Raw genomic sequence first — 17,939 nt, 5'->3', positions numbered from 1 at the left:
AATTTGGTAATGTAACTTTATTAAGTACTTTAATGTACAAAGTAAAACCACTTGAACTGAAATATACATAATCCTGTACATGTGCACCTAGAGGCATCTGCGCCTTTGTGGCATCCTGCGGATTGATAAGGAACTCTCTGGTTCCTCTGTGTCCTCCTGGAGAGCTCCTCCAGAACTGCTTTTCAATGAACTGTTCCCTTCTGTAGCAGTTCTGGAACCATTTTTGGGTGCAAGATCAGCAGATAAATTAGCAGCCCTTGTACTGTCTTTACTCACATAACCCATCTTCTTCTCTTCTGGTGCAGTATTTACGAGTGCTTGCGTATTAATCATGGCAAGTTCTTCATCAGCAACCAGGTCATTCTCAGGGAGCTGGACAGTTTCTCTCCGTTTCCTACTGGGGGTGACATAGCCTGTACTGGGGTTTGTTTCTCGTGCTAACTTGCTATGCTGTCCGACCAAACTGCGTGGAGGCTGAAATGCCTTTTTTAAAGACGGGGAAACGGTGGAACAGATCGGTGCGAGTGGAGGAGGGGCAGGTATGCAACTGAGGAAGTCCATTGCTTTTCTCTTCCTGCTGTTTCTGGGGTGGTGCTCGTTACTGACAGCAGAGGGAGGCGTTACCACTGACCCCTGTGGGAAAAGCTTTGGACTCGGTGTGCTAGCTGACAAGGGGCTCTGCTGCTTCATTTCAATTTTGGAAGAGATCTAGTTAAAAAGAGAGAAGTTCTATGTTGAATGAAAAACCCATTATCTTCCTCAACTAATTTCATGCAACAGGGAAAAAAAACGGATACAACAATGCTGTATAATGCACATCCAGGTTAACTTCTGAAAGCAAGCAACATACTGATACTCAGTGATACTAAGACAGCACATTTACTTTGTGCCTGAGACCTAAGCTAAACAGAGAGGCAACTTTCCTGTGCCAGATGGTAAGAATTCAAAGTGGTCATTATAAGGTTGAGTTCACTGAGTCTTCTGCACTGGAAATATCCTCAATGGTTTATTTAACAGGGAAGAATGAAGAAAAAAGTTTGAAGGAAAAAGGAACAGAACATTATCTCCACATTTTCCAGTCTACACAGCAAATCATTTGAATATGTACTTAAACTCTTAATGCTCATTTGTTTCAATATGGCTGCTGTATTTAATAAATTGATGTATACCACTAAGCCTTCAACATCAAATATAAGCACTTTCTCTGAACTGGAAAAGGACACCTTGCAGACATCTCCAGCCCTCATTACAGACCTTTTATCAGTGTGTTTCCACCTCCCTCACAACGAGTGGGAGGAAATATTTTTATTCTGACTGCACACAGTACTGCACATGAGGAACAACCTATCTCCAGCAGTCTTAAAAGAAGCTTAGAGTACTGCTTCACTCAATGTTTGGCAATGCTGCTGTAAAATGCAAACATTTGCCAGGTGATACCTCTTCCCTTTCCAATCTACAAATAGTGAGCAATATCTAGAAAAAAAGACTAGGAAGTCAGTTCTCTGAACAAGGGCACACATTGCATTCTTCTGAAAGAAAGATATACATATCAAGAATTTTCCTCCCAGTGATGTCTACCACAGAATCATCAAGGTTGGAAAAGTCCTCCAAGATCATCCAGTCCGACCACCCACCTACCACCAACACTTCCCAGTAAACCATGTCCCCAAGTACAATATCTAAACATTCCTTGAACACCTCCATGGATGGTGACTCTACCACTTCCCTGGGCAGCTCATTCCAGTGCCTGACTGCTCTTTTGGAGACATGTCAGATAATCTTCACAGCAGGAATGAAGAAGTAATAAACCATCCTACAGGTAAAGGAGGATTCATTTTCCTAATACAAAATTCAGAGTGCGTAAAGTATGCTGCTGAAACACAGGCCACAAAGGTTATTTCCCACATACTGCTTGGAGGAGGACTAGTCCTGGGATTTCCTTCTGAGGGACAATCCTAACCCACACAAGGGTTTCACTGCATCTGATCAGATGCATTGCCCTGAAGAGACCCTATGGGGTGGGCTGTGAGTTAAAAACCATTGGTATAATACCTGCTTATATCCTTACTATACATCACATCAGTATAAATCTGAGAGGAATTACTAGTAGCTTACCAAACTTTTATCTTCTGCATAAAGGCCTGAGTTGCAGGAAGGAGAAAAGCATTCCAAACCACATCTTTTAGGTAAAATGGGTGTAAGGGAACAATTTCTTTGTAGCAGATTGGTCAGTTTACTTTCTGCATCACAGCAAAAGGAGTCCACATTCTATAAAGCAGAACAGATTACAGTGCATCATTATTTAAGTACATACATACTAAATAGGCTTTTTTTTTCTTGCTATACTCCCTCAACAACTTAGAAGTCTGCTGCACTGTCCATGGAAGAAAATACACTTCCTTTTACTGCTAACAAGAAAAATAAACTTTTAAATTCAAAATTTGTGTGCAATAAAAAGTGAGAATGCACAACCAAGGTGTGGTATTTAGCATGGCTAAATTTGAAATTAAGAATAAATCAATAAAAATAAACAGTTCTTTGGTTGATACCGAATGTGTTCAACTAAGCAAGATTTCAACTGTAAAAAGGGAAGAGTCCAATAGTCTGTGACAGGTTCCTTGCTGACAAGTGAAAAGAGTTTGGTGGCCAGAGAAGATTCTGCAGCACGTGCTTAAAGCAGCAGTGTTGAGCTGGAGGGCAGGAGGAATGAAACCAGTTAAGATATTCAATAGGGGATATGGAGAGTCCCCCAGGAAAAGTGCATTTCTCCCATCTCCAACAAAATCCTCTCTAATTCAACACCTGGTGCATTACCTAAGTTTTCCTAGCACTGACAGACTTCTTGGTGACAAATGTAACACTGCAATAGCTAGAATTCATCACTGAACTAAAACTCTGAAGGTTTACCTCTATCATCCTCTTCAGCTCATTAAACTTCTCTTGAAGATGGTTTTCCTTTGGGTTGGCTGAGAATGCAGAAAGATCTCCAGCCAATAGCACAGGGATTTCTGATCTGAATTCAGATTGCCACTGAAGGTTGCTTGCAGCAACGAACGAACAGCGGACAACGATATCTTCAATAGCAAAGTGCCTGAGATCTGCCCAGATTTTTATTGCCACAAGATTATAGCTCTCATCAGATAGATAAACCATGGTAGCATATCCTAAAAGTAAGAAAAAAAAAAAGTAGAGGTAATACTTTAACCTTTAAGTAAAGGTTGATTACTGCAGTTTGTATCTATAAAAGTCACATGCATTTTGGAAGACTTCTAATCGATAAATATACCATGGCAGCACATGTGGTCCATGGCATACCTGTTCTGCTAATGGATATTACAACTCCAACTACATCAACTTCAGCGCACGGTGGCTGGTAGGAAGGATCCAACAAGCTGGTGAACTGTAGAACCTTTCTTGGAAAGAAAATCTGCACCAGCATCTTCTGTGAGGCCTGGAAAAAACCCGGCATTGTTATATAGACTGCAATGCTTTTTCATGGTACATCTTTATGCAGTTAAGGCACTCACTGATACTTGCAGATACTGAGTTTTCTTTGTTGCTGTCAACTGTATGTTAGTTGAGTCTGGTCTTCCTTTGGACTGTGATGCTGACAGCTGGTAGATTCTGTACCGACTGCCTTCCTTCAGCAGTGAACACACATCCAGCAGCGGACGCCAGATACTCAGGATCACTCCTAATGATGTCAGATCAGGCTGTATTAGGTGTGCAATATTAATGTAAAGGTTTTTAAACAAAACAAAAATGGAAACTGCAACATGCATGCTAGAACACTGCGGGGAAACTTCAAGTCTACTTGTTGTGTTGGCCAGTTACCCTGTACAGACAGAACTTATTTCTAATTTCCCAAGTACTAACCTTTATGTTTTTCTTGCCTTCTATAGTCTACCACAAATAATTTCCATACAGTAGACACATCCCTTTTGGAACAACCATGTTTTTCCTGTTCTGCAGACTCTACAGCCTTCTTGAATTCTTCCTGTATCCGAGTTTGTTTCTTATCATTCATCAGCTGCTTGTGAGCATTCAGAGCTTTTAGCTGATCTTCACTGAGATATCCCTGTGGCCAAGAGAAAGTGTATTCAGTATATTTTTTTCCACTAATAAAAAAAATCCCAACTGACACAGGATACAGTACTAGGACTTGAAATGCTGTATGTTAACACAACTAGGGTCATCCATCTTGACTGGCATTTGGCTGGTGCTCAGCTGTCTTTGTATTACAGTATATATTGTTATGTGGTAACTAGTGAGAAGCCTGCTTAAAACATGTAAGTGAAGTGAATGATTTCATACAAGAGGCATGTCTGCCTGCTCAGTAACAAATAAGACATCTTGCAAAGTTCTGTCACAAGAAGAGTTGCACCCCCAGCAGGCTGCTATCTCTGAGCTAACACAGTTAATTATGCTGAAATCATTGGGAGCATTACTGTTCTGACCAACCCTTCAAGATCCAGACACCTCCACCCCAGGTATGCATAACGTTTTATCAAATTAAATCACAGATAATAATGGCTTTATGACAGTCAAAGACCTTGACTTGCAAAAGGCAAAGCATGCATTATATTTTTAACAGCTGGTAAGGACTTCTCACCTGTATCTAACTAATAAAGGCATAAACAAAAAGGTAACAGTTCTGTTTTCTTTTCATATATGAAGAGAAAACAACTTGTTCTCTTTGGCAATCTAAGGTATTATTCATCTATTTTAACTAGACTTTATTGAACTGCTTTTCAAATTTCTAAGTAAATCTTCATTTACTTATTAATAAGCATACTGTAGAAAACTTCGAAAGGTGACAAAAATTAATAATAATGTAATGGCTGATGTTAGCAGGAGGTACTATATAGGAAATGATTCCACAAGCATTTCAAAATTAGCCAAGTAGGCTGCACAGTTACCTCCATATAACCAGGGTCAGGTGCATTCTGAATTGCTTCATAAAGTTCTGCTCCATCTTGCAAATTATGGATCTGCTGTCTTGTCACTATGTGTGATCTTGGTGTTCTTCTGCAATTTCTCTCTGTTGAGAAAAATCTGTTACACTGAGTACAACAACCAGTACACTTTAAAAACTAAGGAAAATTATGTAGGAAGCATCATAGTATGTAGGTCTTGCTAGAACAAAACCACAAAATGTTTCCATAAGGAGACAGACAGACTGACTGACTTTGAGCAACGTGGTCTAGAGGGAGGTGTCCCTGCCTATGGGGGGGGGGGGGGGGGGCTGAACTAGATGATCTTAAAGGTCCTTTCCAACTCAAACCATTCTATGATTCTATATGAGGATCACCAGCTAAAAGCCATGTTAACTTCTTTATATAAACGATTACTGTCTCCTTAAATCGTCTTTTATGATTGATCTTTCATGATTTTCTTCAGCACAGTACTCATAGAACCAGGTTGTCCACAGCCCCATCCAGCCTGGCCTTGAACTCCTCCGGAGAGGGAGTGCCCACAACCTCTCTGGGACAACCTGGTTCCAGGGTCTCACCACCTTCACAGTAAAAAAATTCTTCTTCGTATCTCTTCTCAATCTACACTCTTCCAGTTAAAAGCTGTTTCCCCATGTCCTATCACTACACACCCTTCTAAAATGTCCCTCCCAGCTTTCCTGTAGGCCCCCTGCAGGTACTGGGAGGCTGCTATAAGGTCTCCTCCGGAGCCTTCTCTTCTCCAGGCTGAAGAGCCCCAACTCTTAGCCTGCCCTCATAGGAGAGGTGCTCCAGCCCTCTGACCATTTTCATGGCCGTCTTCAGGACTCACTCCAACAGCTCCATGCCCTTCTTGTGTTGGAGGCTCCAGAACTAGACACAGTACTCCATGTGGGGTCTCATAAGAGCAGAGTAGAGGGCAGAATCACATCCCTCGACCTGCTGGTCACACTTCTCTTGATGCAGACAGTTGGCCTTCTGGGCTGCAAGCACAGAAGAGTTGGGGCTCTTCTGTTGAGTCTTTCATTCCCTGACAGCCCAAATCCTTTCCTTGTCCTCAGGAATGCTCTCAAACCATTCCACCCAACCTTTATCTGTGCTTGGGATCCTATTCCTGGCCTCTGTATACCTCAACTGTTTCCACGTCCTGTTTCACCAGGGCCTCCGTCCCATTTAGTTACTTCACTGACCTCAGTATCTCCACAGACCCACAATATTTGTGAGGAAAACTGCCCAATGCTCAGTCTTGGTGTTCAGCCTACCAAGACACACCCTCAGCAGCACATATCCCTAGGTGAAATATTAACAGAGTGTTGGCTTTTTGAAGAAAATGGAACTATGAATTCTATAATCCTGTACCATTTTCTAAACATTGCCTCTGTTCAACATCTTCATCAACTAACTTGGTGAGAGGATAGAGTCAGTTTTCCACAAGTTTGCTGACGATATAAAGCTGGGAGAAATGGCTGACATGCCAGAAGTGTGGAGAGTTGGGCAGAAAGGAACCAGATGAGGTTTAACAAGAGCAAGCGTAGAGTCTTGCAGCTAAGGAGGTTACATGCACCAGTACAGACTGGGGGATGATCTGCAGGAGAGGAGCTCTGCAGGGAACAACCTGAGTGTCCTGGTGACCACAGGTTGGCCACGAGCCAGCAGCGTGCCCCGGTGGCCAAGAAGGGCAATGGTCAGAGAGGTCGAGGGAGGTGATTCTCTCCCTCTACTCTGCACTGGTGGAGGCCTCACCTGGAGAACTGTGTCCAGTTCTGGGCTCCTCTGCAGAAATAAACCCCAACCTCCATTTCTCTGTCACCAGACAGTTTTTCAAATCTCTTTAAACTCATCTGCAAACATCCAAAGCGTTTGTGTTCTTATTACATATTCTGAATTAATTCTGAATTATTCTGAAGCTTTACCTTCATGCTTTTCAAATTCTGCTTGAATTTTTGCAAACAGAGCTTCCAGTTTCTTCTGTTGATCCTCCGCATGCTTGGCAGCTTCCCTTTCTTCAGCTCGGCTGTTACGAAACACGTATGAGCCAGATGATGTCTTTTCCATCCACTGAAATATAACATTTCAAACAAAAACATTTATTTAAAAATTTTAACTTTATTTAGATTCTTTTCAATACTCACTATTAAGCAAAAAGGCTTTTAAAAGTGAACAAGTTCATAAGTTCTTTTAATATAGCAAATAGAAAACAAAACAATAGCATTGGCTGGTAAATCTTCTCTTCAAAGTTATACAGACAGAACTGAGCTGTAGTCAAACCTGTACAATTTAACAGCTGAAGAAACCATAGATTATAATAACAGGCATCAATTATGCAATTTAGAATACAGCTGAATTCCACCTGTAGATACATTTAGATATAAAGCAAATGCAGAGCTCAAAAAATATACCTGAACTGCATTTTACTTGATTTGTCTTTCATCACTGACTGTACTGTTTCAGCATGCCACATTAGATGCTGCAAAACAGCTGTGATATTGCTCTGCAGCTGCCCTTAATTTTCTGCTTGAAGTGATTCCATGGGATAACAGCTGTCTTCAACATCCTATCAAAACTGGCATGCTTTCATGCACTGTTTGAGACAGGCCAGCCAAACACAGGAGGTCACTGCTGGTGGAAGTGGTCTTCCTCTTTGCTTTTCCTCACCCTTGCAATGGCTCTAGTGCTTATATATCTCCAGATCACATTAGTTTGCTAATTAAACAGTTGTTTGAGGGTGTGGGTTTAATAATTAAGTTATTGTGTGGGCTTTTTTTGTTTGTTTGTTTTTGCCTTCTTACTTCAGGTTTTGTGAACTAAATCAGCTATGGGAGAGGAGCAGCTCCAGGGTACAGAGAAGCAGCAAGGCAGTATAGCAAGAGTAGGATGAGGAAGGCTGAATGACTGATTGTTATGAGACAGTTTGAAACAGGCTGTGTGCCTCACTAGCTGCATGGCTAATACTTCCTACACCATTTAGTCTGACAGCTTTAAGTACAGTTACTGTGTCAAGGAGCACAATAATCACAAGTCAAGGGGAGACAGCCAGCCCAAATCTTCCTATAACCTGGTATGACTGAGCAAGATTCTCAGTGTTTTAAAAGAAATCTACATCAGCTTGTCAATCACTGGAGACAGGGAGAAACAAAGCACCACTTTCCTCCTCAGATTGGAAACCATTTGCTGTGATGGTTAAGAGATTATGGCTGCCTTTCTGGGACCAAAATAAATGTTAGTTCCACACTTTACTTCATTGCAGAGATATGTAATGTTAGTAAGAAAAAAAAAACCCTCATTTTACATTTCTACTCAAAATTGAATCTCGTGATGTTTTTTTCTCCTTTAAAACAAACTGTGCCTTTTAGATTATGCAGCCAACATTTCCAGTAATTTCTGGCTCTCTGAAGCTAAACCAGAAGACATTGACTGTATGCTGAAATTTTCTAACAGGATACACTTCTGAAAAGTTGAAATCGTTCACGCTGCAAGAGTCAATTCTGCTGCAATCACACATAATGATACCATTTCTTAAAGTTATTTCTCTGTCCACATTATGTGACATTTGAGGAATGATACAGCAACCAGCCATTAGATAACACAGACCTCACAGAACCTATCAGATCCATAAAATACTTGTACCATACCTGGATAGGATAAGTTCTTTGAATAACTACATCAATGCATCCCACTGCACCACCCTCACTGTAAAGCGATGACAGAGGCAAAGGAAAAGCTCTGGGGTCCCGATGAAAGCCCAGTCTTGCATACCACCGTGCACATCGGGTACTGTTCGCTGAAATCTGAATAAATTCAATGTTGAATGATGAACTGGCATGGAAGGGTCAAAAGGAAATCCAACCTCTCTCTCATTCTTATATCTGAACATACTGGATTTTCATTTCGGGACTACTTTTTGTATTGAAAAACTAATCCTAAACAAGTACTAAAAATCTACTGAGTTCTAATTCTCTAGGAAACATGCACTTCTGAGATACACCATCTTTATGCTGCAACTTTGTGCAGCACTTTGATCATCCTCAAACAAGTCCCTCCTACCCAAGACCACCCTCCCACAAATTGTTTTCTCCTCCATTCTCCCTCCACCTTACATATGTGTATGATGGACAAATACTTTCCTCAGCCTAATGCTTAACCACACTAGGGAGCTGAAACTGACAAAACATGCAGCAAAACTTGACAGAATTTTATATAACCTAAAAAAAAAAAAAGTACTTGTAGAGTATGTACTTGATACTATTAACTTCTCTTCCAACCCTACTAACCCTATGTGTTAACTACCTCGTGTCTTACAAACCCAGTTATTAAAACCCAAAGTTCTAAAACAAATGAAGTTTTCATTTGAATTTTATAAACAGACACCTTTTATGTTTTCAAAAGCCCATCCAGGTTACAGCACGGCTCAAGTAAATAGCAATTATTACACCTTTCAGTCACATCCAATCAACTGAACTAATACTTTGGTTTACCTTTAGCATAAGGGAATCTGGGGCTTCCAGTGGCGTACATCCATTTGGAGAGCCAATAAGTTCTGCTCCATGCACTATGATCTTCTGACCAACAGTCAGCCTTCTTCTACGTAAGAAAGCTTTGAGAGGTGGATCCAGAAGAGCTCTAATCCCATACCAGCCATCAGTAACTTCAATTATTGCTGCTGCTTTTTCACTTTCCGTATTGTTATTACTATTACCAGGAGATACAGCAGTGTTTAGCGATATGATTTTAGAAATACACAGCACAAGTGTTTTACCTGCTGCGTCATCTCTCTCGGTTATTTTTTTGATTGCTGATCTCTTACTTTTATCAATTTCCAAGTCATACCTACAAAAAATGAATCCGTGACACTCATAGAGGAAGCAAAATCCATCATGTCTTTTTCCCTTAAAATGAATTGTTGCAAACTATTATTTAATCCATGTGATTAAGTGCCATTGTAGAAAAATGGAAGTTATCTAAATATTCTCAGAGAACATGCACTATTACTTTCAATATAAACACATATGAATTCAACATTTCAAACATTCTGATAAATACTAAATGCAAGGTAGAGATATTTTATATTATCGTGAGCTATAAAGCACATAACCTCAAAATTACAATTCCAGATATGTTTCTACATGCTTACCTATATTTCAACTGCAACAGCACTGTTTCTGGTGTCAAACATCTGCTAGCAAATTTGTGTGGAAAAGACACTTCCATGGCTGCCAGTTTCCATACAATCCACCTATAATGATTGTATACCCACGCCTCTGTTATTAGCTTGGGATCCACACCAGGAGTATCACAGAGGGCCCTGCAGATCAACAGTTAATAAATGAATCTGAAAACCATTGTCAGTTTTGCTTATTTTTCCCTAGCATTGTATTTAGCATATTCATATAGGCAACATTAACAAAGGAATGTTGACTATACAGTGTAAACAGGAAGGTTATGTTCCATAGCTTGGTCTGGTTATTGTCTAAATCCTGAAGTTTTGCCCTTATAAGCTTTGTCAGCACGCGTGTATTTACACACATGCATTTTTGAAACAGACCCTAGACCCTAACAATAGCTCCAGGACAGACCCCGTCTCACTCCTGCAGTCATGCTCGTTGCACAGAAGGGCAGAGGTGTGCTCTTACTCTCTTTCAGCCCTGGAATGTCCCATGCTAGTTTGATGGTTCATTGCACCCCCCAAAACATATTTCATTGCTACTACGGTATTTCCTTCTCTCCAGTGTGTGATGGCTTAAGCAGAGCTTCATGTAGCATTGATATCAAGCTGCACCACAGTGAACTATAAGAGTTGGCTTGGAAACCTGTGTATTTTCCAACTCTGCCAGTCACTAGGAAATTTTATTTCATTGAAGGAGAAGGAATTGGACCAGTGATTCAAATGAGCCATTAGATAGATCAGAACTCAAGTTAAATCTACCTAAAAAAGAACTTCCAACTTGGCAGAAAAGCTCAAGATTTTAAGGAACAGTAATGCAGTCAAGAGGAGGAAAGAAAGCAGTTGAGTAGCTGAATATACAGGAAGTTAAGGAGCAGGTATGACCATCAAATTAATTAATCGTTAAGTTGGAAAAGAGACAAATAATCTTAAGTTTTAGGAGATACTGTGATCTATAAAGAATGACACAATTTGGGAACTGAAGATAGAATTCAGCCCAAGATTAAAATTCTAAATACATATGACTAAACGAAGGCATATGGAAGTTGATGGAGATCCAGTTAATATATTTAAAGGAACAAAGAGACTGATTCAGCTGACCAACCAGTGGATACTTATTCTCAACCATACGCTTTTAACAAACAGCAAACCCAGAAAAGATACTGGAACTGAAGGCAGTGCTTGTGGAAGAGCCTCTACAAATTGCTTGCTCCAGGGTCAGATCTACACTGATGCCCACAGCAGGTTCTGACATAAAAATGCCTTGGCTGCTCTGTGGGAGTCAGCTGTATGTTGGTGGTTTCTCTTTTCTGTTTCTGAAAAGGAATGTGGGGAAAGCCATGTATCAGGTGGCTCGAGCACAGAACCAGGAGCACCTATGGAAAGGATAAAGACAAGCTTTCTTTGGAACAACAAGTTGGACTGCCTAAACTGTTAGCATATCTAGTAATAACTGGTTTTGTGCAAATACTTTAATATCTTTCCCATTCACAAGAAAATAGCATAAAAATAATCAAGATTACCTCCAACATGGCCAAACAACTGAACAGAGATCCAGAGTAGTTGGGTACATTGTTCCCAGAGTTTTACTGCTTCTTGACAAAAGTGACCAGAATCTCATATCTCCTAACCATTTTCACAGTGGTGTTGCTAGTTGGCCTAAAAATGGCAATTTCACATGAGAGAAAAACAACCAGAGTGTTTTCTAAAAATGCATGCAACTCCAGAACACTGATGAGTAGGTGAGGAGTCCTGCACTAACTGTACACAGACAACCATCCCTGACAGTCTTTTATCCATCTAGTACAAGTGCTCTGGCCTATACCTAGCAAAGTATATCCACCAAACATTCAACAGCCATGTCACTGCCAGGGAGAAATGTTGAATTAAGGGCTGTATTGCTAATAGCAGAACACTTGCCAAATGAGGAGGAAACAAACCACAAGTTAAGTTCTGCATACTCTGCCTCCAAGCGACTACTTCAGCGTAAAGCTACAATGCTCCACAGCTGTCAATGCCTTGTGACATTTGGAATAAGCATGAGATGTTTTGAAGACTGCTGTGTTGTTCAGTGCCTTCATTGATAAATCCAGATGATGGCAGCAAGATTGCAGATGACACTGAACTTGGGGAAGCAATTGCTAAGTTGGAGGGGAACTCAGGGAGTTGCTATTTAGAGGGACTAGGACAAGCTGGAGAAACAGGCTCAGAGGAATTTAATGAAATTCAACAAGAGCAAAGTCTTGCATCTGCCCATGGAACACTGACAGACCAATGCCAACTCTAGGAGACAGCTTTGCAGAAAAAGATGCAGGGTCCTGGTGAATCACATGATGACTGGGAGGCAGCAAGTATCCTTAAAGCAGAAGCATGACCACATTCTGGGTTATTAAGAGTGAAGCCAGAAAGAGGATGATCCTTCGACTCTCTTCAGCACTTGACAGACTACATCTGAGGTAGTGTGTACAGATTTGGGTTCACCTGGACAAAGATGCTGGTGTACTGGAGCAAACTCTGCAGAGAGCCACCAAGATTGGTCCCCTTGTGCTCTGAGGAGCTAAGCACGTGACACGCAAGGAAAGACAAGGAGCTGGGTTTGTTTGGACCTTATTGCTGCCTCTAACTATGTGATATGAGAATTCACAGAAGACAGGCATAAACTCTTCTCAGAAGCATGTGACAACAGGATGAGAGGCAACAGACGAGTAGGAAAATGCAAAATTCCAACTGGAAATAAGAACTGAATGTCAACAGGTATGGGCGATCCAGAAAGGCCATCACTGAAGATGTTCAAGACTCAGCCAGCCAGGTCCCTGATTAATTATCCTAATTGCATCCACTCTGAACAGGGCATGGACTGAACAACTAACAGAGGTATCTGCCAACCTAAATATTCTAGGATCCTGTAAACTCCAGCACTGTCTTGAGGTTTGCTCTTAACTCGGTAGTTATGAGGCATGGATACAGAACATCTCAGTTTCTCACATAACAAACGAATACTGTTGACACAAAAAACACCACCTGAAGTCATGACACTGACATCACAAATGTTTCCTGAAGTGATACGGGAGAAGCTACTGATAATGCTGATTCACTATTGAAAGCAGGCTTAACTACAAATACTACTCAAACAGTTTCCTGCCCTTAGTATTTGGGTGAATGCACACCAAGTGATACTGGCTTGAAAAGCGTGTCTCAAATGTATGGAGAAAATCAGAAAGAAAGCACTGAATTCTTCCTGAAGTTTTCCTGGAGCAACAGAACCCCAGTCCTGTTCCTTGTTTTCTAGCATACACTTTTGCTGAAGCTACCACATGCAAACATGCTTACAGTAAAACAAAACAATTCCTATGAAAGCATTTAGGGCAGATTAACTCAATGCATGTCATTCTTTTATCAGTCCATTATAAACAGCATGCAGAAGGAGCCAAAGGAAGAACAGGAAGAGTACAAGAGCTGTTTGTCTACTTCTTCATTTCCATTTCTTATACACACTCAAGGAAAAACTGAATGAATCAGTTTTACAACTGAAATACTGGATTCCTTCAAATCCTACTGAAAATGGAGTTTATAACCATATCAGCTTTAAAAATTACTATACTGAAAAGTATTTCAGCCTCGTTCTGCAAAAAAGAACAAAAAATCCCTCAACACTTTGTCAATCAACCTCCATTCCCAACACTAAAACTCTAGAGCCCAACAGAAAGGGATTGTTTCCTGTTTGAAGAAGCAAAACTTATTAATGTTTTTAAATAAGAGCTCTAAATTAGCAATAAACAGCATCATTTTTCTAGACTATCTATGTCAGATAAGAGTCTGCAGAAATTTTCTAAATGGACTTGTTTTCCTTAATGCTTAGTGAAGACAAATCACATCAGTCTACACAGTAAATTTACAGAGCCACAATACTTTCATTTACACTAGTAAGAGTTGTACTGAAAATGCAATCAAATAGTAGTGAGTGGTGCACTTCTTCTAAGGGGTATGAGAATCACAAAGTAATGATACCTGTAAAATTCCTTTTTTCCAGCCTTTCCCTCTTCTGTAGGTATTAGCCATCCTCCATCAGCAAGCTGTACCCCATTTCCTGCTAACAAATACTCCTTACTGAAAAATTCTTTGATGAGAAACTGAAATGATTCTGCATTTGTGCTGTTAACTTGTATGCAATGTTTTGAAACACCGTATGTGTAAAGCTGAAGAAAAGATGAAAAAGACAAAATAATGACAATACAGTCACAATTCTACTGACAGCTTTTACATCTAATGCTATAAACGTGCATAAAGTGTCTTCCAAAGCTTGAGAGAGCTTTTGTATGACCTTTTTATATGCAATCCAAAAAGAACAGAGGAACTCAAAAATTATTTTAGCAGAATATCACGCTGTCCTTTAAAAAAACATTGTACCAAAGTGAAAGGCTTTGGATATTGACTTATCTGAGCTTAAGTTTTAACCAGGTGTTATCTTCAGACAGCTTTTCCTAGAGATAGAAGTTGCAAGTAACTATCACTGGTTTGGTTTTTTTTCCTTTTTTTTTTTTCCTTGTTTAGTGTTTCTCTTGTTTGGTTCCAACACTACAGAGATGTATAGGACCTTTACCATTTGGAATACCTCAAAACTGCACATACAGGAATATTTAAAAATTGCAGCAACTGTTTTAAGAGTAAAATACTGTAAATACTTCTCTCAAAACTGAAGATACACATTTTACTTAAATATATCTATTTTAAAGCTGCTGAGTTTTTGTCCTCTAGAGCATTCCCGCAAAGACATAGTAAATAGGTATCACCAATACACATACCTTTTCCTTAGAATGAAACCTGGGCGTTTCCTCTTCTACTGCAGTTTTCAAAGAGATTCTATTTCTTGCAGATGTTTTAATGACATACAGGCTGCCTGGCTGTGGGCTAATATTTTGCCTATATTTCTTTTTAATTCTCATTTCCTGTAGATCTCTGGCACAGCGAAGATTTGCCATCGTGTTGCTCAGAACTACAAAGAAAGAAAAGTTCATCAATACCTTCTTAAAGTATGTATGTATTAATTTAAGAGGTGCAGTCATATTTCCTAAGAGGTGCAGAAGCATATTTCCTAAGGCACTTAGAAGATTTTTACAATCTGCAACAGTCCAAACATTCAACGGTATTCACTGAAGGCATTAAATAATATTTATAATAGAATGAAGATAAAAACTAACAAACTAAACTTAAAGGCACATATTTTCTTCTTATCAGACTGAGCTCTATCTTTGCAGAAATCTCCAAGTGAACAGAAACTGTTCAATGACAGCCAAAGTCCGTAATCCTGAGATTACAATTTGGCAATTGCTCACGTACCTGCTTAAGCCAAAATACACAATGAGTCCTGAAGAAATCCAGATTATCTGATTGTAATAGTTACATATATTTTATACACTGTAACGTTCAAGAACTTTTAGAAGGCCTAAGCCAACAAGCTAGAGAAAGTCAGACAGCTGAAGATGTTTGAAAGAGACTCAATCAACCTTTGCATGGCCAGGCCTACATTTTCACTAGAAAGCAGAATGAATTAAGCTTCTATAAAAGTGAGTGAAGTACAGCAAGGTTAGTCTTCAGACTTCTTCAAATACTTTACTTAAGTAAAAGAAAATAATCGCAGATCAAATGAAATATAAACTACTTTGAAACACTGAAACAGTGCATGAAAACAGATTTTTCACGTTCTGCATTAACTCTGGTTAGCATTCTGATGGTCAGCATTCACAACAGATAAGTGATGGAAATCTGAAAGTACCTGAATTGTCATTTTCTAAGTCAGTGACTGCTGCGTGCAGGATGCAGGACTGGTGATCCTGAGCTTCAGCACTATTTTGTTCAACTGTGACTTGATTTAATTCCATCTCCTCCGTCACACTGTTTCTGATTGGTGACAGACATCTCTTGCTGCTGCCTTGTTCACCTGTAGGAACTGTTGGCTTCATTTTGAAAGGTGGAACAAAAGCTTTAACAGCTTTGCCTGACTGGTACAAACTTCTTGTTTCCTTGCTCTCCTTGGTCTCGGCTTTATGTGGAGTAACAAACCCTGAAGCACCACTTGAGGACTGCCTTAGGGCACAGTGCTGAAAAACAGCAGGTTTGGATTTAAATCCTTTCAAGTCTTGATCAGGGAGAGTAAGCATAGGGTTCCTGACTTCTTGTCGTTCCTTAGTAGTCCTACAGATGAAAAACACATAGGCTTCAGCATGCTGACAAAAATCCTTATCAGTTTCAGCATTAGTAATTCAATTATGTAGCTTCAACACTACACTGATAAAAAGACAAGGTTTCAGTCTTATTTTTTAAAAACTGAATGCTGAATTTGTTTCTAATAAAGAAAAACAGACATAAAAGGGTAAAATTTGCTCCTCATCTCATTGACCTACCGCACCAACATGTGTTGCACGGACATTCAATACATTTACTTTGAAATAAAATTATTAATCTTTAAGAAAATTGGGTTTCAAGTTACTATCATATTTAAAGTTACAAGGACTTGATAGAAATTGCATTAGAAAATCTCAAAAATACATTAAAAGTTTCTCACCCAAAAGGTTGAGAAGTTACTGGTTTTAAAGGAACACGGTACATAAACTTTCTTCTGTCTTTGAAAATACCTACGAGATAATTAGAACAAAAGAAGTTTGAAGTAGTACATTACATGAATGGATATTTACAGCACATTTCTTCTATAATCATGTTACAAATACACCAGAATTTGCAGACTAGATTTAAACAGTCTTGTTACATTTAGTTATGCAAATCCCTCAAAGAAAGAAAAAGCAATTGTCTTCAATATTACCAAATACTACAAAAAATGAAGTACAGGTCTGTCTCATGATCTGATGGCCACTAGAAATAATATTTCTAATTACCATTTCAGTGACTAGCTGTTTTGGGGTGCAATCTGATTTGCTTTGATCTAAGCAATTTCTTTGCAATTTCTGTGCAATTTCTTTGATCTAAGCAATATGATTACCCTTACAAAACTAAGAACATTACAGGTTGTTATAGTCCAATGGAAGACCGTTAAAAAGAGGCACTTAAAAAAATGGAAGTGAAGACACAACAAGTCTGGCACTGAAAGGGAAGACTTCTACAGGCTCTTTAGAAATCTGAGTGCGAGTAAAATCAAGGAAAAGAACAGAACTATCACTAGTTTAGTGACAGGTCCTTGCACATTTTGTGACTACCATTAGTGCAAAATTCATTTTCGAGGCACAAAGTTACTTTTTTCCTCTTCTAGTAAATCACGTGTGGTCCAACATATATACCTGGTAAATTAAAATGTGAGGTTAGTCTCATGGGACTGATACTTATTTTATTTTTCCATTTCAAGATTTCATATTTTCCTTAAAGATTCTTCTCTCTTCAAAACAATTGACTGCGGGAGATCTTGGGAAAGATGACACTCAACCACATGCCATTTTTTTTTTTCACAGAAAAAAATTACAAAACAAACCAATCTTCCCTTTTTTGATATCAAAAAAGCTTGGCAAGCATTAAGTGTCAGTGACTGGTGGTCATTTGAAGAAACTGTAAATGCAGAACAAATTCCAACACATTTGGGGGCACATGAGTTCTGATTCATTTTATTTCAGGTTCTCGGCAGTAAAAACAGAGATTGAAAACCAAATATTAGCTGAGGTTCTCTCTAATTAAGCCTCAGTTGTTCTTCACACCAGTTTCAAGCAGATCTAAAAGATAAATGATCATAATGCTGAACTCCCCAAAGCTCCCATTTGTAAGCCTGCAAGGCTCCTGAAATGGAAATGCTTAACATGTGTGTAATTCTAGGCAGGCTTCCCATT

At 39.4% G+C, this 17,939-nt stretch overlaps 1 protein-coding gene across 1 annotated transcript in view; it reads right to left on the bottom strand.

The window, feature by feature from the left end:
- Nucleotides 1–9: 9 nt before the first annotated feature.
- BRCA2 (BRCA2 DNA repair associated) overlaps nucleotides 10–17,939 on the bottom strand; it is a 36,646-nt gene continuing 18,716 nt past the window's right edge. Inside the window, exons 12-26 of the mRNA XM_065730197.1 lie at nucleotides 16,676–16,745; nucleotides 15,887–16,305; nucleotides 14,916–15,106; nucleotides 14,122–14,309; nucleotides 10,084–10,254; nucleotides 9,428–9,779; nucleotides 8,585–8,740; nucleotides 6,866–7,010; nucleotides 4,920–5,041; nucleotides 3,877–4,078; nucleotides 3,528–3,694; nucleotides 3,316–3,451; nucleotides 2,908–3,164; nucleotides 2,116–2,268; nucleotides 10–708 (exon numbers count right to left, since the gene is read on the bottom strand). Coding sequence (XP_065586269.1) covers nucleotides 88–708; nucleotides 2,116–2,268; nucleotides 2,908–3,164; nucleotides 3,316–3,451; nucleotides 3,528–3,694; nucleotides 3,877–4,078; nucleotides 4,920–5,041; nucleotides 6,866–7,010; nucleotides 8,585–8,740; nucleotides 9,428–9,779; nucleotides 10,084–10,254; nucleotides 14,122–14,309; nucleotides 14,916–15,106; nucleotides 15,887–16,305; nucleotides 16,676–16,745 — 3,350 coding nt within the window. The 3' untranslated portion in view covers nucleotides 10–87. The remainder of the gene's footprint in view (nucleotides 709–2,115; nucleotides 2,269–2,907; nucleotides 3,165–3,315; nucleotides 3,452–3,527; nucleotides 3,695–3,876; nucleotides 4,079–4,919; nucleotides 5,042–6,865; nucleotides 7,011–8,584; nucleotides 8,741–9,427; nucleotides 9,780–10,083; nucleotides 10,255–14,121; nucleotides 14,310–14,915; nucleotides 15,107–15,886; nucleotides 16,306–16,675; nucleotides 16,746–17,939) is intronic.

This window comes from Cyrtonyx montezumae, unplaced genomic scaffold (assembly GCF_038088225.1).
Source record: "Cyrtonyx montezumae isolate F1298 unplaced genomic scaffold, pur_monq_1.0 scaffold_12, whole genome shotgun sequence".
NCBI classification, from domain to species: Eukaryota; Metazoa; Chordata; class Aves; order Galliformes; family Odontophoridae; genus Cyrtonyx; species Cyrtonyx montezumae.
This window is presented reverse-complemented; position numbering and strand designations above follow the sequence as displayed.